General features: G+C 43.9%; 1 protein-coding gene across 5 annotated transcripts in view; it reads left to right on the forward strand.

Moving 5' to 3' along the window:
* The window catches only part of LOC122931852 (multidrug and toxin extrusion protein 2-like), a 129,083-nt gene that overhangs the window by 37,414 nt on the left and 65,223 nt on the right, over window positions 1-26,446 (forward strand). For all 5 annotated transcript variants that reach the window (XM_044285903.1, XM_044285907.1, XM_044285906.1 and 2 more), the window contains exon 3: window positions 3,115-3,183. In XM_044285903.1, coding sequence (XP_044141838.1) covers window positions 3,115-3,183 — 69 coding nt within the window. The remainder of the gene's footprint in view (window positions 1-3,114; window positions 3,184-26,446) is intronic.

A 26,446-nucleotide genomic window follows, 5' to 3' on the forward strand; every position in this document is an offset into this window, starting at 1 on the left:
GTGAATGGGTCCGGATTCAGTGCGGGTGCAATGCGTTCACCTCACGCATTGCACCCGCGCAGAATTTTTGCCCGTGCGAGGCTACTTTCACACTTGCGTTCGGAGCGGATCCGTCTGGTATTTGTACAGACGGATCCGCTCCTATAATGCAAACGATGGTATCCGTTCAGACGGAACCGTCTGCATTATATTTCACTAAAAAAGTCTAAGTACAATTTGTATTCAGACGGATCCGTCCAGACTTTACATTAAAAGTCAATGGGGGGCGGATCCGTTTGAAAAATGCACCATATTGTGTCACCTTTGAACAGATCCGCCCCCATTGACTTCCATTGTAACTCTGGACGGATCCGTTTGCCTCCGCACGGCCAGGCGGACACCTGAACGCTGCAAGCAGCGGAAGCCAAGCGGAGCCATACTGATGCATTCTGAGCGGATCCGCATCCACTCAGAATGCATTAGTACTGGACGGATCCGTTCGGGGCCGCTTGTGAGAGCCTTTAAACGGAACTCACAAGCGGAGCCCCGAACGCTAGTGTGAAAGTAGCCTGAAAGGGGCCTAAGTCTGTTTATCTGCATGTACTGTATACTAGGACTCCAACAATTACTCTATGTAATCGACACAAAAAAATCCTCGATGCGGTTTTCCTTTTAATCATCTGACCACGGAGCGTAAGTGAAGTGAAGCCTATCACTCACCGCTCCATGGCCTCCTGTCGGCACCGCGCTGCACTGTCTTGTGACTGGTGTGCACACATCGTTAGCGTGCGCTGCCTGACGCTGTGTGACGTCAGGTCCCAGTGCACGTTGGGAAGTAGAAGACGCTGCGGTCCTTCTCCTGTGGACTCCATATCAGCCAGCCGCACATCCTGCCAGGTGAAGGTAAGTATTACAGGGGGAGGGGGGGGAACATGAAGGGGCGGATGGCACTGTGGGACATGGCATGGAGGGGATGATGGCACTGGGGAACATGATGGCATGGAGGGGGTGATGGCCATGGGGAACATGATGGCATGGGGGGGGGGGTGATGGCCATGGGGAACATGATGGCATGGGGGGGGTGATGGCTATGGGGAACGTGATGGCATGGGGGGGGTGATGGCCATGGGGAACATGATGGCATGGGGGGGGGGTGATGGCCATGGGGAACATGATGGCATGGGGGGGGGTGATGGCCATGGGGAACATGATGGCATGGGGGGGTGATGGCCATGGGGAACATGATGGGGGGGGGGTGATGGCCATGGGGAACATGATGGCATGGAGGGGCTGATGGCCATGGGGAACATGATGGCATGGAGGGGCTGATGGCCATGGGGAACATGATGGCATGGAGGGGCTGATGGCCATGGGGAACATGATGGCATGGAGGGGCTGATGGCCATGGGGAACATGATGGCATGGAGGGGCTGATGGCCATGGGGAACATGATGGCATGGGGGGGCTGATGGCCATGGGGAACATGATGGCATGGGGGGGCTGATTGCCATGGGGAACATGATGGCATGGGGGGGCTGATGGCCATGGGGAACATGATGGCATGGGGGGGCTGATGGCCATGGGGAACATGATGGCATGGGGGGGCTTATGGCCATGGGGGGGCTGATGGCCATGGGGAACATGATGGCCATGGGGGGGCTGATGGCCATGGGGAACATGATGGCCATGGGGGGGCTGATGGCCATGGGGAACATGATGGCATGGGGGGGCTGATGGCATGGGGGGGGGGGCTGATGAGTTTTTTTTTATAAAGGAAAATGTTCTTTTAATTCGTTTTTTTTTCTTATTAGAGTACTCAATTAATCGATGGATTAATCGATGGAATACTTGCAGCTCTACTGTATACGCAGCTGAACAGAAAGAACCTGGAACACTTCCAGTTGGGGTCCAAACGGAAGAGCCTGCTGCCAGTCTGAGACAGCAGCATTGACAATGTGATGGACAGGTAAATAATGATCTATCTTTCCTACACAGGATAGAAGATGCCAGGATTTTATGAAAAGACCTCTTTGAGGGGAGTCTGGCAAGCGGATTAAGCAGTATTAAAGGGGTATTCCCATCAGGAACATTTTATGGCATATTGATAGCATGTCCGATAGGTGCAGGACCCACCTCTAAAACCTGCCTCTCTCAAGAACAGGACCCTGAAGTGAGAGCCAGAAGCAGAGCCAAGAGTTGAGGTTAGGTGGCGCTGCCTACAGTTCAGCTGACCAATAAGGTGCAGAACATCTTCCTGCTTACTGGCCAGCTGAATCTGACTATTCTCACAGATAGAAGCCAATGCTTGCAGCAGTAGCAAGGAGCTTCAGGATCAGTACTTAAAAGGGCTGACATTTATCTGTCCAGCGTTACTGGCTGCATGTGGCATGTATTCAGGTCAGAAAGGGAGCGGGACCATTCAACCTGGCCGGGCCCCATAACGACTGCATGGTCTGCCTCTAACGACGGTATACCACTGATGTCAAATGCTTAATTGTGAGAAACCGCAACTTTAAACATTTACACCCTAAGGGCTCATGCACATGACCGCGCTGTGTTTTGTGGTCCGCAAATTACCAAACTGAATGGGCTGCCTATAATAGAAATGCTTATTCTTGTCAAAACAGACAAGAATAAGACTTGTTCTATTTTTTTTGTGGCCCCACGTAACGGAACAACGGATGCGAACAGCACACTGAGAGCTGTCCGCATCTTTTGCAGCCCCATTGTAGTGAATGGGTCCTCATCTGAGCCTCAAAAAATGGAACCAAACCACATTTGTGTGCATCAGGAGTAAGGGAAGGAAATGACCGTAATCAAATGCATCTTTGGGCTTCATCTCCATTGTTGTTCTCTCTTGATTGTTTCGTTATTATAGGAACATTTCCATCAAGCCTCTCCATGATTTGGTTTGTCTCACCCCAGGTATAGAATTGTAGACCTTAGCGACAAGACACATTTTTTTTTTTTTTTTTTTTTTTTTACATTTACTGTTTTCTTTCCTAAATTTACGTTCTTCTATATTGGACCAGCACGCATTATGATATTGCTGATCGCAGTATATTTTAGAATGAATTAACAGTATAGAAGGTTAGAATGCTATAATGTTTAACTGTCTTTATCCTCTATTAACAGGTTATAAATGTAACCGGTATATCTGTGGGCTCTGGTTTAGCCTCTACTTGCGACACTCTCATGTCTCAGGTATGTTTGACAGATCAGTAGCAGTGGTATAGGTGTAAAAAGTAAAGCGGCACATGGACCTTAGTACCCAACGTGGTCCCAAAGACCCCTCTGTCACACAAGAAGTTCTGTAAATTGCATGTAATCTGTTATCTTATGATAGAATAACTGCTTGTATTTGCAACTACAGTTTTAATACTCTTCTTTTTCAGAGGGGATAATGTAACAGTACCATAATTTGTGTAATATTTAATTTAGTTTTAATTTTAATGTTCCTGAATCAGAAAGTGGGCCTATAAAACAACGGATGCTGAAGGGGTTTTCCAGATTATTTTTTTTCACATGGGCCAAAAAATTTTACAAATATAAAGCATTATTTACCTCCAACGATCCTCCACCACTGCTGTCCCAAAGCTGCTCTGCTAACTGCTGCTTCCCACTTTCTGCCTTGGTTTGACATGCAGGAAATGCTAGAAAAGGCCCAGTAAGGTCTAGAATTTATGCCAGTCATAGGCTATTTATTGGCTGAGCTGGTCTTTCCTGGCCTTTTATGGCATATTAAGCAAGGTCAGGAACTGGAGCAGTGTTTCAGGATTGCAGTATTTGGGGGTACTATATCTCCTTGGGGAGAGAGCGCCTTAGTCGGCATGAGGAGACTTATAGGCCATACATGCTCCTCTGGAATTCTGGGAAGAAAGGGATGCAGATGAGCTCTTAACAAGCTCTGCCTCTAATGCCACCAGATGTAAGGCAGCTATCCTATAATTCAACGTCTGACCATTTGGATAGGCCTAGAGACATGACGCGGGCATTAAATAAGCCAGCACCTCATCTGCAGACAGCTGTTTCAGGATCATTGCCCTTCAGCAGTGCAGAACAGAGAGCACTGGCTTAGCTGGGTGAGAGGCCTAAGTCTGGATTTGCGGGTACCATCTCACCATGGGGACAGAGAGCCTTAGTCGAAGTGAGGAGAATTATAGGCCATTCATGCTCCTGGAATTTTGGGAAGAAAGGGATGCAAATGAGCTTTGAACAAGCTCTGCCTCTGATGCCACCAGTACATCAGGTAGCATTAGAGGCAGAGCTTGTTAAGAGCTGATTTGCATCCCTTTCTTCCCTGCATTGGAGTAGTGAGGAATCGGCTGAATTAAAGGGGTTGTGCCAAGTCTGGAAGTTCTCCACTATCCACTGGACAAGGAATAACTAATTGTGGGTTTAGACAGCCAGATTTTTGGCCCAATTTTTGAGAATGAACGCTCTTTCCAGATAATTGGCCAGTGTAAAGTTGCCGCAGATCACCTGATGAATGAACTAAATGCTGAAATGATCTTTTGTGCAGAACATCAATCATCGTTTCTGAGCAGCAGGTCGTGCTGAGTAAATGAATTTGTATGAATGCCAGTAGCCTTTGCTCATCCTTATACAGTGGAGGTGATCACTGCATGTAAATGCAGCTCTTTCCTCCACAGACGAGCAGGCAGTTATTGGGACGGGACGCTTCTTGATAATTGTCTGCTCATCTATCTTAAGTGATCAGTAGGGGTCTGACAGCTGGGACCCTCAGCAATCCCAAGAATGGGGGTCCTATATTCCCATCTTGATGGAGCGGCAGGCCGCTCTTTTCATTCTCTATGGGACTGGTAGAGATTGAAGGGGTATTCCAATCACAGACAATGGGGGCATTGTCTGATAGGTGCAGGTCCCACCTCTGGAACCCGCACCTACAACAAGAATGGAGCAGGGAGAGCTGTGGCTGGAGGACCCCGGATTTCCCGGGTCCATCCACCACCAAGCGCTGCTCCCATAGAAGTGAACGGAAGTGCACCAGCTATTTTCCGCGGCCCCATAGAAATGAATGGAGGGCGGCTGCGTATGCGCAGTGCGCCCTCAGTTCATTTCCCCGCTCCATTCTCATTGTAGGTGCGGGTCCCAGAGCATGAGCTCATTCTCTCTTGCTAAGAGCGGGGCGCTTTGATTGGATGCGCTCACAGCCAGGGAGAAGATAACCACTCCCAGGGAAAATACAAGTCTCCGCCTAGTATAACCGAGTCGCCTCATTATAATATAAGGCGCCAAAATATACTGGGCCAACAGGTGACAAACGGGGGGAGGGGGGGTTCTTTAGAGAAAAAAAAAGTGCCATGGCATCAGTGGGGGCCGCCCTATAAGGTAGGATAATAATTAGACTAGAGCTAGCCTGATAAAAGGTCCTCTTTAACATTTTTTGGGTTTTTTTTTTTTTCATTTATTTATTTAATTTTGCCTGAAACACCCCTTTAATATTGTTTTACAATCTATTCCGCTCAGCTTAAAGAGGACCTTTCACCGATCCTGACATTGTGAACTAAGTATACAGACATGGAGAGCGGCGCCCGGGGATCTCACTGCACTTACTATTATCCCTGGGCGCCGCTCCGTTCTCCCGTTATTTCCTCCAGTATGTTCGGGGACTTGGTTATAGTAGGCAGAGATTTAGGGGACTTGGTTATAGTAGGCGGAGTCTGCCCTTGTTCTGCTGTAGTGCTGGCCGATCGCAGCGCAGAGCTCACAGCCTGGAAGGTTCTTTTCTCCCAGGCTGTGAGCTCTGCGATTGGCCAGCGCTACAGCAGAACAAGGGCAGACTCCGCCTACTATAACCAAGTCCCCGAACATACCGGAGGGCATAGCGGGAGAACGGAGCGGCGCCCAGGGATAATAGTAAGTACAGTGAGCGCCGCTCATCATGTCTGTATGCTTAGTTCACAATGTCAGGATCGGTGAAAGGTCCTCTTTAAATTATTCGATTATTTAATAGAAGGTTAATAGTTATTCTATGAACAGTCAGTCTCTTGCCTAAGTGATCTGTTACCCTGGACCTGTCATTTATCAACCAGCCTTTTATGTTAATATCCAGACCACAAAACCTCTAATGTTTTTTTATGTTTTATAATTGTATTCTTGCAGTAACACTTGCTTCTGCTGAAGTTTATATAGTTATATATTAGTTTTATTGTATAATGAGATTTGCTGCTTCCACATACAATTAATCGCCCACCATTTCACCTCTTGATACTGAACAGAAGCAATCTTGCCCACATTCATGGTTTGAAAATATGTCTTAAACGAGTCCTGTTCATACATTAGGCTACTTTCACACTTGTGGCAGAGTGATCCGGAACTGCCTGCCTGATCCGTCAAAACTGATCAGTTCTTTTCTGGTATAGAGCCCCTGTGACGGAACTCTATGCCGGAAAAGATTAACGCTAGTGTGAAAGTAGCCTTAGAAGGATTGTTACATTGCTCTTATTTTAAGGCCATTCTCCATGAGTTAAACACAGCAACGACCCATATCTACCTGTTGTCCCAGACTTCAGGCTAATACATTGTTAAAGGCTTATCACCACGTGTGGGCATTGGCTTCAGCTTCATTCACTGACAACAGTGAGAGATGTTGTAAATCATAAACATGTAACACAAAAAGTATATTATTAAGTAGTTAACCCCTTAGTGACCACACAGATTTTTTTTTAAATTGCATTCCAAGAACTTTTTGGTTTTTTCATCAATGTACTTGTATGAGGTCTTATTTTTTACAGGACAAGTTATAGTTTTTAATGCACCATTTTAAGTACATGTAATGATTGATTAAAGCAAGCTGTTTAGCTAAAATCCCCTTTGTTTACGTCAGTAAAAAGGTATATTAGTGGTCACTAAGGGGTTGTCCAGGATAAGAAAAACATAGCTTCCTTCTTCCAAAAACCGCACCACAGTTAGTGCATGGTATTGCGACTTTGCTCAATTCACTTCAATGGAGCTCAGCTGCAATACACATACAACCCCTGGACAGAAGAAAGCAGCCATGTTTTTCTTACCATTTAATTTTTAGTCAAAGCCTTTTAAATTTCATCCTCTTAGTTACCAGAGTGATATCATTGTGTTTCACCTAGAAGTAGCTTTCTGTAGCTATGAAGTAATATTATTTAGCAATAAGAATATACTGTATGTGAAAAATGGCACCTAACATGCCGAACACACATCCAGTTACACTGTGTGATATCTTGAGGCATACAGAAAAATGTTCTTGAATTGTAGTGATGCCACTGACAAAATCTTATGACTAGGAGTATAAAGCATCTCTACATTCATTCCTTTGGTCTCAATAGCGAAGTCTGTACCCAGCAGACAGAGGAGTGTATCTTCAGGGGATGAAAAAATTCAGAGGGTCTATAAATAATTAATGAGTGTTTTAGGAAGACAATCGTGCTATAGAGCCTGCTGTTTTATTGCCTATCAGATGATTGGCACATGGCTTTATCCATACAGTCACATTGCTAAGAATGTTGATTCAACCAAGGTGCTTTTAGCAGTATTCAGCATATTCCTATGCACAATACAATACATTCTCCACAGATGTAATAATTTGTCAGTGATGATGGCACTGGTGTCCTGGGTTCCAATCTGACCAAGGGCGACATCTGCATGAAGTCTGTATGTTCTACATGTTATCTGGTTTCTGACTGCCCTCCAAAGACCTACTGATAGGTAACTGAGCCCCACAGGGAACACCGAGTGGTAAGTGTTTGTAAAACTGCAAGAAAAAGGGGGTCAGCCAGCACATCCCAATGCACAGGTGCACGCTGCGATGGCTAGAAACACGAAGAAAAAAAAAACACAATGCAACAGCACTCTGCAAACGCAAATAAAGTACATTAACCCCTTCAGGACCCTGCCATTTTTCACCTTAAGGACCAGGCCATTTTTTGCAAATCTGATGTGTGTCACTTTATGTAGTGATAACTTTAAAATGCTTTTATTTATCCAAGCCATTCTGAGATTGTTTTCATCACATATTGTACTTGATGACGGTGGTAAAACTGAGTCAAAATATTTCATTTTTATTTATAAAAAAAAATATATAAAATTTACCCAAAACTTAGAAAATTAGCATTTTTCAAAATTTCTATTTCTCTGCTTTTGAAACAGATAGTGATACCTCCTAAAATAGTTATTACTTTACATTTCCCATATGTCTACTTCATGTTTGGATCATTTTGTAAATTACATTTTCTTTTTTGGGGACGTTAGAAGGCTTAGAAGTTTAGAAGCAAAATAATAAATGTGGCTGGCTGCCAGTAGTTTGCAGGTGCTTTTACTTCATCAGTGCTGCATACATATAATAACATAGTATATAAGGCCAAAAAAAGACATTTGTCTATCCAGTTTGGCCTGTTATCCTGCAAGTTGATCCAGAGGAAGGCAAAAAAAAAAACTGTGAGGTAGAAGCCAATTTTCCCGACTCCAATCGGAATAACTCCCTGGATCAATGACCCATCTCTAGTAGCTATAGCCTTTAATATTATTACACTCCAGAAATACATCCAGGCCCCTCTTGAACTCTTTTAGTGAACTCACCATCACCACCTCCTCAGGCAAAGAGTTCCATAGTCTCACCGCTCTTACTATAAAGAATCCTTTTCTATGTTTGTGTACAAATCTTCTTCCCCCCCCCTCGCCTATGACAGCACCCATGGATAGCATCCGCCCCCTTCCTCAGGACAGGAAACAGGAAGCACAGCCTCTTCAAAAGGGAGGTACAACCCCCATCATGCCAGTTCTGTTTCCTGTCCTAAGGGACAGGGTGGAATGCACAGCATCAAGAGACGGAGCTGCGGGAGCCCCTTGGTTTTTTACCCGTGGGAGGAGGGCCTACCCGAGTGGCGTAAGCCTTCCTTGGAAGCCGCTGCTGAAGCCTGGACCTCTGGACTCCCCCTCGTTCCAGTCACTCCCCCGTCGGGGCTGCCTTGGTGTCCCCAGTACGGCGAACCTCTGCGGCCGTGCCGTATGTTCGGCTGCTGTCTGGCGTTCGCGCGGGTGCGCGACGCCGTCACTTCCGGGTAGGTCAGGCCGGCGCTGACGTCATTAGTCGGCGCCGGATCCTGGCCTTCGGATTCAGCAGTGGGAGGGGGCGTGGCCTTGGGCCGGAAGGGGAGGGGTGCCGGTACGCGCCCAGCAAGTTCAAATCAAGCCAGCTCTCACTGCAGGCTGGTGTTTTGGCCTGCAGTGACCTCCATAGACGAAAGCGAGTGGCAGAAAATGGAGCCCACACAGCGCGCAGAACCCACTGAAACCACCAACGAATCCTTGGTACCGGTGGGGGTAAGAGGGGTGAATGCCCTGCCTTTTTCATTTATTACATTATCCTGATGGGAGTCTTTGTTTATTCTGTGTGTCTAGACTTCCAAAGAGAGAAGGGGGTCAAGGTCCAAGGAGCGGGGCTGCACTATTTGCAAAAGAAAGCTACCGTCCAGTTGGGGTAAACCTGCCTGCCAGACCTGCGTGGGCAAATTATTGGAGGATGAGCCCCTTCTCTCTTATCAAGCCTAAAAAAGATTATCAAGGATGAGGTCAAAGAGTCAGTGAAGGAGTCCTTGAGTAATCTGCTTAAAGATCGCCCTTGCACTTCTGCTGCTGTCTCTATTCCCGCTTCAAGTGATCAGGAGTTGTTATCGGGATTAGAGAAGGAGGGAGAACTACCGTCCTCGGATCACTCCCAGGATGAGCAATTGGCAGGCAGACCTTTGTTCCTTCCAGAGAACATTAATTCCCTAGTCGGGATCGTCAGGGCAACTATGGGACTTGATGATCAGTCAGAACCCCAGTCTATGAGGGATTCTATGTTTGAGGGCCTAGGTCCTAGGAGGCTGAAGTGTTTTGACGTGCATGAAAACATAACTTCTGTAATTAAGAATGAATGGAGTAGGCCGGATAGAAAAATTTTCGTGCCTTCTGCCCTAAAAAGGAAGTATCCCTTCGAAGACAAAGCCTCAGCTGATTGGGACAGAGCCCCGAAACTAGATGCTCCGGTAGCGAAGATCTCTAAAAGAGCAGCCCTCCCGTTTGAAGACTCGGGAACTCTTAAAGATCCAATGGACAGAAGAGCCGAGGTCTATTTAAAGAAGAACTGGGAAGCGACGGCTGGCTCATTCAGGCCCGCTATAGCCGCCACTTCTGTTGCCAGGTCTTTAAAGGTCTGGATGAAAGAAATGGAAGAGCAAATAAAGAAGGGAGCGCCCGTGGAACAATTGCTTTCGTCATTTCCAACTCTTTATAGTGCCATTGATTTTTTAGCAGATGCCTCAGTGGACTCCCTGAGGCTGTCAGCAAGAGCCGCTGCTCTTTCAAATTCCGCCCGCAGAGCGATTTGGCTAAAGGATTGGAAAGGAGATGCAGGTTCAAAGGCGAAATTGTGTGCTATTCCCTGTCAGGGGGAATTCCTCTTCGGGCCCACGTTAGACGATTTGGTGGAAAAAGCTTCTGACAGAAAAAAGGGTTTCCCCTCTATACATCAGCAGCCTCCTAAGAAGCCCTTTCGCTCTCAGACATCCAGATTTAACTTCAAGAGAAGAGAAACTCCCAGACAATCCGGTAATGCGGCCAGAAGGAACAAAGGATTTATTTTTTCAGGTGGAGAGGCCTCTAAAAAGCCTCCGCAATGACGCCAGATCCCCGGTTGGAGGTCGTCTCTGTCTCTTCGCAGAGCAATGGCGGAAGATCTCGAACAGCCCCTGGATTCTTTCAATCATTTCAGAGGGCTATTGCCTGAACTTCCTAAGAACTCCTCCAGAAAGGTTCGTTTTGACGGACTATCGCTCCAGCCCAGAGAAGCTAGAGGCATTACGTCTGGAGATTTCGGATTTGCTGAAGAAAAAGGTCCTGCAGGAGGTTCCAGCTCAAGAGAGGGAGACGGGCTATTATTCAACGCTTTTCCTTGTAAAGAAGCCGAATGGCACCTTCCGTACTATAATAAATCTGAAGCTGCTCAACAAATACCTGGTGTACGAGAGATTTCGTATGGAGACTATCAGTTCCATAATTCAAAATTTATTCCCAGGCTGCTACATGGCGACCCTGGATCTCAGGGACGCTTATTACCATGTTCCAATCCATCCCAGTCACCAGAGGTACCTAAGAGTAGCAGTTCAGTTCCCGGACAGACTCCTACATGTACAGTTTCGGGCCCTGCCGTTTGGGTTGTCTCAGGCACCCAGGCTTTTCACAAAGATTGTAGCAGAGATGATGGCTCATCTGAGGGAGAAGGATCTGATTGTCATTCCCTATCTAGAGGATTTCCTCCTCTCTCGGGAACCAGGCCAGTTAATCGATCGGATTTCCTGGTTCAGGGAGGTGCTGGTGAAGTTGGGTTGGGAGTTAAATCTCCAAAAATCCAATCTTGTGCCAAGCCAGATATGCACCTTTCTGGGGCTACTCCTGGACTCCCAGAAACAAATGTGTTTTCTTCCAACACGAAAAATATCTCTGCTAGTCTCCAGGGTTCAGGACATTGTAGCTCGCCACTCCATCTCTCTAAGAGAAGCTATGTCAGTTCTAGGCCTAATGACGGCCGCAATCCCGGGGGTGGAATGGGCCCACTTCCACTCGAGGTCACTTCAGTTGCAGAACCTGGGGGTTTGGGACAAAGATCCCCAATCCTTGGATTCTCTTTTCCCTTTCAACTCAAACGTTAAAAGATCTAGAATGGTGGACGGTACCTTCCAACCTTCAAAAAGGAGTCCCTTGGTCAAGGAAGGATCCCCTTACTCTGACTACAGATGCAAGCCCTTGGGGTTGGGGAGCTCACACAGATTCTCTACTTCTGCAGGGACAGTGGAATCAGGAGATAGTTCCCAAATCTCACAACTTCAAGGAACTTCTAGCGATCCTCATGGCCTTGAAGAGGAGCCTCCACCTCTTAAAAGGCAGAAATATTTTGATCTACTCAGACAACATGACGGCAGTAGCTCATATCAATCGTCAGGGGGGGACCAGATCTCCAGACCTAATGTCTCTCACCAAAGAGATTTTCGAGCTAGCAGAGGGTTTCCTTCCATCGATCAGGGCAGTACACTTAAAGGGAAAGGAGAATGTAACGGCAGATTTTCTGAGCAGGCATTGTGTTCGGCAGGGGGAATGGTCCCTGGATCAACAGGTCTTCAACGACATTGTGGCTCTTTGAGGTCTCCCGGTGGTAGATCTCTTTGCCACAAGGGAAAACAGAAAAGTGAAAAGATTCTTCTCTCTATCCCCATTAGAGCAGCCCACGGCGGTGGACGCATTGGCCCAATCATGGAGAGTAGGCCTCCTGTACGCCTTCCCTCCTATAAAGCTACTCCCGAGAGTCCTGAAGAAGATTCGGGAGGAGAAGGCCCTAGTAATTACTATAGCCCCCTTTTGGCCCAGGAGGGTCTGGTTTTCCTGGGTACTTCCTGTCTTCCCGGGGCTACTAGTGCAGGGGCCGATACTTCATCCACAGTTAGAGAGCCTGCACTTGACAGCTTGGCTGTTGAGAGGCAGATCCTAGAAATGAAGGGTCTTTTCTGGGGAAGTGATAAACACCCTTTTGTCCAGTAGGAAAGCTGTTACTTCTAAGATCTATTTGAGGGTTTGGAGGGCCTTCCTTAGATTTGCAAATAAGCCAGTTAATGTCTTGGAACCCCCGGAGTTGCCTCTAGTCCTTAGCTTCCTCCAGGAGGGCTGGAATAAGAAACTGAGGCCTAGTACTTTAAAGGTCCATATCTTTGCCTTAAGTGCTCTCTTTGAGTATAAGTTAGCAGACCACCCCTGGATTAAAAGATTTGTCGTTGCAATTTCTAAACTTGCTCCCGTCCAGAAGTCCAGAGTTCCCCCCTGGGATTTAAATCTAGTCTTGTCTGCCTTAACCGGGGATCCCTTTGAGCCCATTGAGGGTATCCCAATAAAAATCTTAACCTATAAATTAGTTTTTTTGCTAGCCATTACTTCAGCTAGAAGAGTGAGCGAGATATCAGCCTTCTCAATTGAGAGACCGTATCTTAATATTTTAGAAGATAGGGTTATTTTATCTCCTGACCCTGCCTTCCTTCCAAAGGTTTCATCATCCTTTCACCGGTCTCAGGATGTAGTTTTACCTTCCTTCTGTCCCTCACCCAAGAATCAGAAGGAAAGGGAATTCCATTGCCTCGATGTTAGAAGGTGTCTAATTCAATACCTTTCTGCCACTCAGGACTGGAGGTCGTCCTCTAAGCTTGTGGTTTCCTTTCAGGGACAGAAGAAGGGCTCCCCTGCTTCCTCTCAGTCCATTGCCAGATATATTAAACAAGCCATTTATCTTGCATATTCCTCTAAAGGGGTTCCTCCTCCTGCCGGGTTTGGAGCACACTCAACGAGAGCGGTGTCTACATCCTGGGCAGAAAGAGCTTCCGCTTCTATTGACCAGATTTGCAGAGCTGCTACGTGGAGTTCTTCTCATACCTTCTTTAAACACTATAGACTGCAGCTTCCGTCACAGGAAGGTTTAGGGTTTGGGCGTAAAGTCCTCCAAGCAGTTGTCCCACCCTAGATAATCTCGCCTAGATTAGTTGAAAATTTAGTTGAAAATTTAGTTGAAAATTTGAAAAAGTTGAAAATTTAGAAAAAAATTAATAAAATTTTATATATATATATATAGAGAGAGAGAGAGAGAGAGAGAGATATACGTGTTTGTATGTACTTCTATATACACACGGATATAAGCGTTTGTTCTGTTGTAGATTTGTTGTGGTGTAGTCTGATTTTTGTCTCCTTAGTTCTTGGAATAGGACTGGCATGATGGGGGTTGTACCTCCCTTTTAAAGAGGCTGTGTTTCCTGTCCTGAGGAAGGGGGCGGATGCTATCCATGGGTGCTGTCATAGGCTCAAGAAAAAACGATTACCGGTAAGTGTAATCCCATATTTCCTCCAGACGCAGAGGATGTCCCCTCGTCACAGTCCTGGGGATAAATAGAGCATGGGAGAGATCTCTGTACTGACACCTGATATATTTAGACATGGTTATTAGATCTCCCCTTGTCTTTTTTCTAAAGTGAATAACCCTAATGTTGATAATCTTTCAGGGTACTGTAGTCCAACCATTCCAGTTATTACTTTAGTTGCCCTCCTCTGAAACCTCTCCAGCTCTGCTATGTCTCCCTTGTTCACAGGAGCCCAAAACTGTACACAGTGCTCCATGTGTGGTCTGACTAGTGATTTGTAAAGTGGTAGGACTATGTTCTCATCACAGGCATCTATGCCCCTTTTGATGCAACCCATTATCTTATTGGCCTTGGCAGCAGCTGCCTGACACTGGTTTTTACAGCTTAGGGTACTTTCACACTTGCGTTTTTCTTTTCCGGCATAGAGTTCCATCACAGGGGCTCTATACCGGAAAATAACTCATCAGGCATATCCCCATCAGGGGTGTGGAATTCCTATCGCCCGACGCCCGGGACATGCAGTTTTACCAACGCAAGTGTGAAAGTACCCTTAGTTTGGTCCTTTTCCAAGTCAGTGTTACCCAGTGTTTTACCATTTAGTTTGAATGGGTGACTTGCATTATTCCTACCCATGTGCATAATCTTTCATTTGTCATTGTTAAACCTCATCTGCCACTTATCTGCCCAAGCCTCCAATCTATCCAGATCCATCTGTAACAGTATACTGTCCTCTTCCGTGTCAATTACTTTACACAGTTTAGTGTCATCTGCAAAAATTTATATTTTACTGTGCAAGCCTTCTGCAAGATCATTAATAAATATATTGAAGCGAATAGGGCCCAATACTAACCCCTGAGGTACTCCACTAGTGACAGTGACCCAATCTGAGTGTGTACCATTAATAACCACCCTCTGTTTTCTATCAATGAGCCAGTTACTTACCCACATACAGATGTTTTATCCCAGTCCAAGCATTCTCCTTTCATGTACTAACCTTTTTTGCTGTACAGTGTTAAATGCTTTGGAGAATCCCAGATGTACAACATCCATTGATTCGCCGTGGTCAAGTCTAAAACTTACCTCCTCATGGAAACTGATTTAAATTAGTTTGACATGACCGATCCCTCACAAAGCCATGCTGATATGGCGTTATTTGCTTATTTTCATTGAGGTACTCCAAGATAGCATCTCTTTCAAAACCTTCAAACAGTTTACCCACGACAGATGTTAAACTTACCGGCCTATAGTTTCTGGGCTCTGTTTTTGGACCCTTTTTGAATATTGGCACTACATTTGCTATGCGCCAATTGTGTGGAACACTCCCTGTCAGTATAGAGTCTCTTTAAATATCAGAAATAAGGGTCTGGATATGACATTACTTAATTCTCTTAGGATACGGGGGTGTATGCCATCCGGTCCTGGCGATTTGTCTATTTTAATCTTTTTAAGTCGCTGTTGTACAAACCGGATTCCAAAAAAGTTGGGACACTAAACAAATTGTGAATAAAAACTGAATGCAATGATGTGGAGATGGCAAATGTCAATATTTTATTTGTAATAGAACGTAGATGACAGATCAAACATTTAATCCGAGTAAATGTATCATTTTAAAGGAAAAATACATTGATTCAAATTTTCACGGTGTCAACAAATCCCAAAAAAGTTGGGACAAGTAGCAATAAGAGGCTGGAAAAAGTAAATTTAAGCATAACGAAGAGCTGGAAGATCAATTAACACTAATTAGGTCAATTGGCAACATGATTGGGTATAAAAAGAGCTTCTCAGAGTGGCAGTGTCTCTCAGAAGCCAAGATGGGTAGAGGATCACCAATTCCCACAATATTGCGCAGAGAGATAGTGGAGCAATATCAGAAAGGTGTTACCCAGCGAAAAATTGCAAAGACTTTGCATCTATCATCATCAACTGTGCATAACATCATCGGAAGATTCAGAGAATCGGGAACAATCTCTGTGCGTAATGGTCAAGGCCGTAAAACCATACTGGATGCCCGTGATCTCCGGGTCCTTAAACGACACTGCACCACAAACAGGAATGCTACTGTAAAGGAAATCACAGAATGGGCTCAGGAATACTTCCAGAAACCATTGTCAGTGAACACAATCCACCGTGCCATCCGCCGTTTCCAGCTGAAACTCTACAGTGCAAAGAAGAAGCCATTTCTAAGCAAGATCCACAAGCTCAGGCGTTTTCACTGGGCCAGGGATCATTTTAAAGGGCTCACTAAACCCTTTTTTTTTTTTCCGTTAATATTAATCCCTACACTGCAAGCTCCCTGTACATATGCTAAATATTCATTTTCGTTCAGTAGATATTGTTAAAAATCAAGTTTTATCATATGTAAATTACCTTGCTACCAGCAAGGGCGGCTACTTGCTGGTAGCAGCCGCATCCTCCTCTCATCATGACGCACCCTCCGCCGTTTGATTGACAGGGCCAGGGAACGGGTTCGTTCTCTGCTGGCCCTGTTCGAATTCAAAATATCGCGCCTGCGCCGTACCTTTCTTTAATCGGTGCAGGCGCACTGAGAGGCGGCCTCTCTTCCGGCCGCTCCATCCTCAATGCGCCTGCGCCGGGTGTAGATGTGACGTCATCGGCGCAGGCGCATTGAGGATGGAGCGGCCGGGAGAGAGGCCGCCTCTCAGTGCGCCTGCGCCGATGACGTCACATCCACACCCTTAAAATGACGTCACATATTTTTCCCTTAAAATGGTACATTTTCTCAGTTTAAACTTTTGTTCCGTGATTTATGTTCTATTCTGAATAAAATATTAGAAGTTGGCACCTCCACATCATTGCATTCAGTTTTTATTCACGGTTTGTATAAGTGTCCCAACTTTTTGGGAATCCGGTTTGTACTTCTTCCTTGGTCAGACAGGGCACTTTTAATGGGGAATTAACTTTTTACATTCTGCATTTCATCTGACAGTTTATTATCTTAAGTGAATACAGTGGAGAAAAAAATATTTACCGGTAATAGCTTTGCTTTCTCCTTATCGTTCTCTGCAACTCCCCTCTTATCACTCTGTAGAGGGTCAACACCTTCAGATTTATACTTTTTACCATTTATATAATTGAAAAACATTTTAGGGTTAGATTTGCTCTTTGGCAATTAATCTCTCGTTCTCTAGTTTGGCTGCTTTTATTAGTTTTTTACATATTCAATTTTTTTCCTTAGTTTTTCAGTGCTTCCTCGCTACCCTCCTGTTTTAGTGATTTTTAAATGCTTTCTTTTAGTAATTTATTGCTATCTTTACAGTTCTATTTATCCACATTGTTTTTTTTTTCTTTTTCCTTAACCTTTTATTCCCATAAGGTATGTACCTCACAATTAGATTTCAGGATGCTTTTAAAAATATCCCATTTTGTGGCAGTATTTTCATTTTTGAGGACTTTGTCCCAGTTAGTTAGGCCTATGGCCTCTCTTAGTTGGCTAAATTTAGCTTTTTTGAAGTTTGGTATTTTTGTTCCTCCCCGAAGAAACACTCTTTTGAATGATAATTGGAAGGTTATTACTTTATGGTCACTATTTCCCAGGTGTCCTCCGACCTGCACATGTGTTCTGTCAGGTCTATTGGTTAATACGAAGCCCAGTATGGCTGCCTCTCTAGTCGGGTCCTTAACCAGTTGGGAAAGGTAATTGTCTTTGGTTATTGCCAAGAACCTGTCTCCTTTATGAGCTATACAAGTTTTCAGTTTCCCAGTCTATATCTGGGTAGTTGAAGTCCCCCATAATAACCACCTCATTATGATTTGCCGCCTCGTCTATCTCGTTTAGAAGTAGATTTTCTGTGGACTCTGGTATATTAAGTGGTTTATAATAAACTCCTATTAGTAATTTATTATTGTATTTGCCTCCATGTATTTTTACCCACAGTGACTCCACATGTTTATGTCCCTTACTTATTATCTTTCTGGAGTGTGGGCTTTAGACAGGACTTTACATAAAGGCAGACCCCTCCCCGTCTCCGGTTTACCGATCCTTTCTAACCCTGTACATAAACCGCCCAGTCATAGCTATCATCCAGCCATGTCTCAGTTATTCCCACTATGTCATAGTCCTCCTCACACATTACTAATTCCAGTTCCCCAGTTTTATTAGTCAGGCTTCTGGCATTAGTATACATACATTTAAGAGGTTTATGTATATTTTTTTTACCCTACACTTTTCCTTCTGAGCTGTTCTAGTTCCTCCCCCAGTCCCATTACCTTTCCCCCGGTCTCTATCTGCACTATCTTCCCATCCTATAACGTAATTACCCTCCCCCAGTCCCTAGTTTAAACATTCCTCCAACCTTGTAGCCATCTTCTCCTCCAACACAGCTGCCCTTCCCCACTGAGGTGCAGCCAATCTCTACAATAGAGCCTGTAGCCAACAGAGAAGTTGGCCCAGTTCTCCAGGAACGCATCAGGGCAGGAGGCAGGAGATGAGCTTTAGCGGCAGGCGGACACAAGTGGGGGCACAGATCGGGGGGGGGGAGGGCACGAGGACACTACCTGATTTCAGGCTCTGATCTGCAGAGCGCAGCTCAGAGCATGAAACCGGCATTTTTTCACTGCCGCGATCCGATTGGTTAGTCTGCACAGACTAACCAATCGGATCGATTGCCGGCAAGGGGCCACTCTGATTGGTCCCTTGCCGGCATTACTGAACTGTATGCTGTCCATGACAGCAGCAGGACAGGGACAGAAGCTTTAATCCAAGTGCTTTGCAGCGCTTGGATTAAAGAGCTGCCATGACGTCTATACACGTGGTAGCTGCACGGGGTATGTGCAGCTATCGCGTATATATACGGATTGCGGTCGTGAAGGGGTTAAGGACACTCCACCTACCTCTAACTTTGTCATTGGTTCCGATATATGGACCATGACTGCTGGATCTTCTCTATCCCCTCCCAGTAATCTGTCAACCCGATCCGCGATGCATCGAACTCAAGCGCCAGGAAGACAACACACAGTTCGACGATCCCGGTCTTTGTGACAGATCTACCTATCTGTACCTCTAAGAATTGAGTCTCCCACTACCAGCACCTGTCTGGCCTGCCCTGCTCTCCTGGTCCCCTGCTTACTGGAGCGTACATTCCCCTGACTGGCAGAGGAAGTGTCTGTCTGCAGCAGTGCTCTCCCTGAACCGACATCCCCCTCATCTGCAAACTTTGAAAACTTGTTGGGGTGTGTCGGATCAGGGCTAGCCTCCCTGGCACTCTTCCCTCTACCTCGCTTTCTAACTGTTAACCAGTTGGCTACCTCACTTTCCTAAGCCTCCTTCCTACCACCCTCCCCCACATCTATCCCATAAAGAGCTTGCTCAGTAAGCAGCAAACTCTTTTTTTCAAAATTGTCAACGCTTCTCAGTGTGGAAATTTGCCCATTTAGATACTCGATGTGCGATTCCAAACGGGCAATTTGCTCACATTTTGAACAAAGATATGCACCCTCAAACGGCTGTTCCAGGACTGCATGCATTAGACAAGATGTGCACTGGACTGAGCTGTCAATAATGGAACACATACTAGGTGGGGATTACGCAATAAAAGAGAAAAATACAATCTAGTGCAGTGATAAGAATCTAACTTACTGTAGTCCCCTCCTAAAGTCCCTTAATCTCAAGTCACGTAATCTAAAGTCACACACTTAAAGGGGTTCTGCAGTTTGTTTAAACTGATGATCTATCCTCTGGCTAGATCATCAGCATCTGATCGGCGGGGGTCCGACATCCGGGAACCCCCGCCGATCAGCTGTTTGAGAAGGCAGCGGAGCTCCAGCAGCGCCGCAGCCTTCTCACTGTTTACCGCTGGGCCAGTGACGTCACGACTAGTATCAACTGGCCTGGGCTAAGCTCTGTTCACTTGAATGGAGCTTAGCCCCGCCCAGGCCAGTTGATACTAGTCATGACGTCACTGAGACAGTGGTAAACAATGATAAGGCCGCGGCACTGCTGGAGCGCCGCTGCCTTCTCAAACAGCTGATCGGCGGGGGTCCCGGGTGTCGGACCCCCACCGATCAGATGCTGATGATCTATCCAGAGGATAGATAATCAGTTTAAACAAACTGCAGAACCCCTTTAATACAAACACACACTTAAAAATCAAACACGTGAACGCTCATAAACTTGCGGTATTTGCCTGCTTGTATAAATGCAGATCTCAAACCAGCCTGCTTCTTTTTCCTTTTGGATTATATAAAACATTTAATAAAATAACCATCTCCAAATACAATTCTATGTAATAAAAGTCCTTATGTTAGGTTGATAAACTTGATCCCAATTGAATGTGGAGCTCGCGCATATGCAATTTTCAAAATAAATAAAACAAATGCTGTTTTCATATGCAGTTACTTGGTTTTAGGCATCTGGTTAGGTGGTATATGATTTTGCTTGATTCAATCGCCTGATATGGATAGATTGAGATATGTCCATATAATTTTTTTAAACTCGTTTTTATTGAAGTTTAACAATAAAGGCATGTTACATCAAAATGAATGAATCAGGGGTAAATCCCACGCAGGGGATACAGTACTAGCACAGCACAATACTATACAATAGTCTTGCAATAGCTCCGGCATAAAAAGAAAAAGCTTCCATCTTAGTCAGCGTCAGGAAACAGCATGAATAATGAAACATTAGTTCAGGACTCACGGTCCACATATTATCATTCATCGGCTACCAAGTACATGCATGCATTATGCAAAGTCAAAGGGGATGCACACCACTCGCCCCACACCTTGTCAAATTTTTGTGGGCATTTCCTATCAATAAAGACAACTTTTTCCATGCTAACAGCTTGATTAACCAATGACTTCCACTGGCCTATTGTAGGTGTTCTATCAGCCATCCATCTCAGGGCAATAGCTTTCCTAGCAAAGAATAGCGTTTCACTCAGGAAAAATCCTGTGGTGATGTCCCCAGACCTCCTCATCTAGGATGCTGAGTACGCAGCTTTTAGGGCATAACGGCACTACAGTTTGGACCATATTGGACAGCACTCCTACTACTGTTTCCCAGAAGCTTTTTAAATATGTGCAGTCCCACATGAGATGCCAGAAATCGGCCCCCTCCTGATGGCATCTATGACATATGCTATGTGACAATCTGCCCATTTTATGCAGTCTGACAGGTGTAAGATAACTTCTGTGCAATATAAACAGCTGGATCAGCCTATTATTAATTGATTGAAAAACCCTTGTTGGAGACTTCAATGTTTCATTCCAATCATCAGCCGATAGTGAAGGAATGGAATTCCTCCATTTCCCTTCAATGTCCATATCATTTATGACACTATATTCTTGTGTCTATTTTGATCAATGCGCTTGGTTGCAAATAGTTTGCATTCATATATGTGCATGCTGGTAAAATGTTCATCAAATCCATGCTTTCATATCACAAAATGATCCAAATATACAGGGTGGATTTGATTTAAATCAAGATTATTTAAATCGCAATTTAAATCACTAGTCAGTAAGGCTTGATTTAAATCATAGTTTTCTACATAAAGACTAATTCTTGCTGGTATAACTTATAATATGCAAGTAGATGAAGATTTTTAGAATAACAACTTTTCATATTAGTTTGATTAGGTTGATTCTGCATTTATAGGTTTGTAGAAGTTAGGATTAAGGTCTTTTTCTCAACTCTGTTCATGTTATAAAATTTTTGCTGTGAAGAAGAGGCTTGTGATCTCTGCTGAGTCAAATTCAGTTTTGAGAACTGCAACAGTAAACCAAGCATCTGTGATAATATCTTGTAGGCAGAGAAACTGCCCAATAATCTTGCCAAAACCTCTGGAAGAGCATGGCATTGTAAATGGATTCATGGAATTTATTTACCAAAGAAATTACACATATAGAAACATAGAATGTGTCGGCATATAAGAACCATTTGGCCTATCTAGTCTGCCTAATATACTAAATACTATGAAAAGCCCCTGGCCCTATCTTATATGAAGGATAGCCTTATGCCTATCCCATGAATGCTTAAACTCCTTCACTGTATTTGCAGCTACCACTTCTGCAGGAAGGCTATTCCATGCATCCACTAAAGTAATACTTCCTGATATTACTTTTAAACCTTTGCCCCTCTAATATAAAACGATGTCCTCTTGTAGCAGTTTTTCTTCTTTTAAATATTCTCTCCTCTTTTACCTTGTTGATTCCCTTTATGTATTTAAAAGTTTCTATCATATCCCCTCTGTCTCGTCTTACTTCCAAGCTATACATGTTAAGGTCCTTTAATCTTTCCTGGTAGGTTTTATCCTGCAATCCATGTACCAGTTTAGTAGCTCTTCTCTGAACTCTCTCCAAAGTATCAATATCCTTCTGGAGATATGGTCTCCAGTACTGAGCACAATACTCCAAATGAGGTCTCACTAGTGCTCTGTAGAGCGGCATGAGCACCTCCCTCTTTCTACTGGTAATGCCTCTCCCTATACAAGCAAGCATTCTGCTATCATTTCCTGCTGCTCTATGACATTGTCTGCCTACCTTTAAGTCTTCTGAAATAATGACCCCTGCATCCCTTTCCTCAGATACTGAGGTTAGAACTGTATCACTGATTTTATATTCTGCTCTTGGGTTTTTATGCCCCAGGTACATTATCGTGCACTTATCAAAATTAAATTTTAGTTGCCAGATTTTTGACCATTCCTCTTGTTTTCCTAAATCCTTTTCCATTTGGTGTATCCCTCCAGGAACATCAACCCTGTTACAAACCTTTGTGTCATCAGCAAAAAGACACACCTTACCATCGAGGCCTTCTGCAATTTCGCTGATTAGATGTTAAACAATATGGGCCCCAGAACAGATCCCCGAGGTACCCCACTTGTAACAAGACCATGGTCTGAATATACTCCATTGACTACAACCCTCTGTTGTCTGTCCCTCAGCCACTGCCTAATCCATTCAACAATATGGGAGTCCACGTACAGCCTTATTCTACATAATTAAAAAACGATTTTTTTTTTTTTCATGATGGAATAACCTTTGGATGGTAATATATTTTCCTCAAAAAGCATTAAAAAAAAAATAATTAAATCCCAAAAATCCGATTATTATTCATTTTTTTTTTTTTTTTTTTTATTTTTATCCACCCTGCAAATATATAGGTTGTGCTCAGAGGACACTCATTTTCATCCACACTCAAGTGTAACTATAGTCTGTGTTACTCAGGACCTTATGTGGTTTTCAGGACCAGTTCAGGTCTGAAGTCACTTTGTGAGGCTTACATAAAAGAAACTACCCATAAATGGCCCCATTTTAGAAACAACACCCCTCAAGTTATTCAAAACTGATTTTACAAACTTTGGTAACCCTTTAGGTGTTCCACAAGAATTAAAGGTAAATGTAGATGAAATTTCAGAATTTCACTTTTTGGCAGATTTTGTATTTGAATCAATTTTTTCCAGTAACAAAGCAAGGGTTAACAGCCAAACAAAACTCAATATTTATTGCCCTGATTCTGTAGTTTACAGAAACACCCCATATGTAGTTGTAAACTGCTGTACGGGCACACGGCATGGAGCAGAAGGAAAGTAACACCATATGGTTTTTGGAGGGCAGATTTCACTGGGATAATTTTAAGTTGCCATGTCACATTTGAAGACCCCCTTGATGCACCCCTAGAGTAGAAACTCCCCCCAAAATTACTCCATTTTGGAAACTACAGGATAAGGTGGCAGTTTTGTTGGTACTATTTTAGGGTACATATGATTTTTGGTTGCTCTATTTTACACTTTTTGTGAGGCAAGGTGACAAAAAGTAGCTGTTTTGGCACCATTTTAATTTTTTGTTATTTACAATGTTTATCTGACAGGTTAGATCTTGTGGTATTTTTATAGAGCAGGTTGTTACGGACGCGACAATACCAAATATGACTACTTCTTTTGACTACTTTTTTTGGTTGTTTCAGTTTTACATAATTAAAAATATTTTTTCAAAAATGCTTTGTGTCTCCATATTCTGAAATCCAAAGCAATATATAACTAAGCTAAGCAAGTTTTATGCAAAAAAAATATATATTTCCTTATTTCCCAGTTTTTTTTCTGGCCCTTGTTTACATGCAATAACAACAACCTCTGCCCCTCCTCCGCTCTGCAAAAGGAGTGAATGCAAAAGCTGCCCTGAGTGACATGTCTGCCTGCTGGGAGAATCGGCAGCATGTTGTATGTGTAGGACTACAAGTCCCGCCTGTATAATGACACTGCTAATACACACAGGATCTTCCCCCTACCTTCTTGTGCAATGCTCTCTCTAGTCTGTCAGCTCCTGTGCCCAGAATTGTCACTGCCTGCAGCTACCCAGTCTGTGCAGGTGAAGGGGGGCGTGGCCAGCACAGTGACCTCTCGTTTACTAACCGAACTTTATCAGAGCAGGGAGAGAAGCTGACATCAAAGGTCATGTGACCCTCAGTCAAATCTGATAAACCAGGCACTGCAATAAAAGTGAGTTAATTGTAAAGTTATCCCCTCCGGTTGCCCCTTGGTGAACGGCTGCCCCTCATTTAACTACTAGACTACCCATATGTGTAGATACCCACCACCCCATCAACAAAGACTCAATAAACACATATGTCGCAAATTATGGGCCTTAATGATACTGACATCACTACCGTATCTAAGGTATCTCACACTATGAACTCACTCAGGCCTCCTTGTACCCTATCCTCCTTCCTTGGAAACGCACAGAGAGAACAAATCCGGATATTCACTGGGTCTTTATTACGGACCAGTGATGTAATGGATACCTCCGACTGTGCGTTAAAAAAAAGGGATTGTGCTGACAACTAAAGATGTACAAATACCTCTAGATCTACCAAATCTTGCCTCTAAGCCATATTTTCACCACTGCTTTCTGACACAGATGGGAATGTTAACCCCAAAAATCACTGGGTCTTTTATACCTCGGACCAGTGATACAATGGGTCTATCCCGAAGATGTATCCACAACCTGGGATTTCAATATTCACACAATGAATCCTCCTCTTTTTGACACAGACAGGAATGTTAATCCCAAAAATCACTGGGTCTTTTATGCTACGGACCAGTGATATAATGGGTTCATCCCTGGTACGTGCTCACAACCAGTAAACCCCCATCATGGGATATCACTTATAACTAGAAAAATACATAAACTGTAATATACCCCCATCTATAAGTTCTATACACCACTAAAAAGATCCACATAGAAATTGATTTGTGATGCTATATTATATGTAGTGGTGCACTCCTATACCTAACGACACTGGGCGAGGTATTCTCTCACATCATATAGAACATATGAAAGTCCCTCCTGAAGTATAGGGAATAATCATGACATTGCCCTTAATAATTAGATTAATCATTTTACTATGGGAAGAATCACCATCAATTATATATATTCCTATATGTACTTGAATATATATTTTCTCATATTTTTCCACTTATTTTTATTATATTTTTCAACTTTTTCATATATATTATCTTATATAATTCTCATTACCCACTTCTTAATGAACTACTCACACAATAATACCTAATGGATGTAATTGTAATAAAACAATTAACCCTTATTTTTATATTCAAACACTTTATCATTATTTTTTGAGAACCAGAAGATTTCTCTATACATCTTTTACTCCAGCCACATATTTATGCACCCATTGAAATAAAGTAACCAATTGAATACATCAACCAAGATAAGATAGTAACTTTATTGGTGACAATAATTGGTTAACAAACAGGTTAATCACAGCCCTATAAAAATCACAGCATCCGCAATAATCCTCCACTTACTGATGAAGGGATAGAGTCCCGAAACGCGTTTAAGGAAGCTGAGGATTACCGGAACACTCACCACTCACATAGAGTTGGGAGAACACTGTGAAGGCGCTTGAGAGAGAGTCCGTGATCACGTGACCATCTACGTCATCCGCCAGACGCGCGAACCACGCCCCCCGGCATCCCTGGTAACACGAGGCACGCCGCTGTCTCTGGAGAACCGGACTGGATTGCAGGAGCCTCCCAGGAACAGCAGACCATCACCAGAGAACCCAGGAGATCAAGCGCCGGGAAGGGTAAGTGATCTCTGTAGCCAGGGACAGTGCGGGACGCCGCACCTAGGCACAGAGCACCACTTTCCTCCACAGAATTACCACCAGTTATAAACTGTTATTCTCTAAAAGGCACATCAGGGATCCTATACAGAATGACAATCTAATTTTCACTAAGGGGCATCTAACAGTGGATGATCATCCTGTAGATCTTCAGTTATTTATATCCTGATCAGTGATTTTTATATGAAAGACTTTGTGGACATTTACCTTTTTTAGACATCTTTTATCTGAAAGACTTTTATCTGCATCTGAAAAATTGTAAACCGCTTTTTTTTCCCAATTTTCCACAATTTTTTTTATATATATATTCAAAACATCTATTCACCATTTTTATATCCATATTTTTTAGGGAAAATGTGCTAAAAAAAACTTACCACCACTCCAACATACCTCTATTAAAAAGGAACTACCAACAATTTTTTACCAGATTACACATATA

This window comes from Bufo gargarizans, chromosome 3 (genome assembly GCF_014858855.1).
Source record: "Bufo gargarizans isolate SCDJY-AF-19 chromosome 3, ASM1485885v1, whole genome shotgun sequence".
Taxonomy (NCBI): domain Eukaryota; kingdom Metazoa; phylum Chordata; class Amphibia; order Anura; family Bufonidae; genus Bufo; species Bufo gargarizans.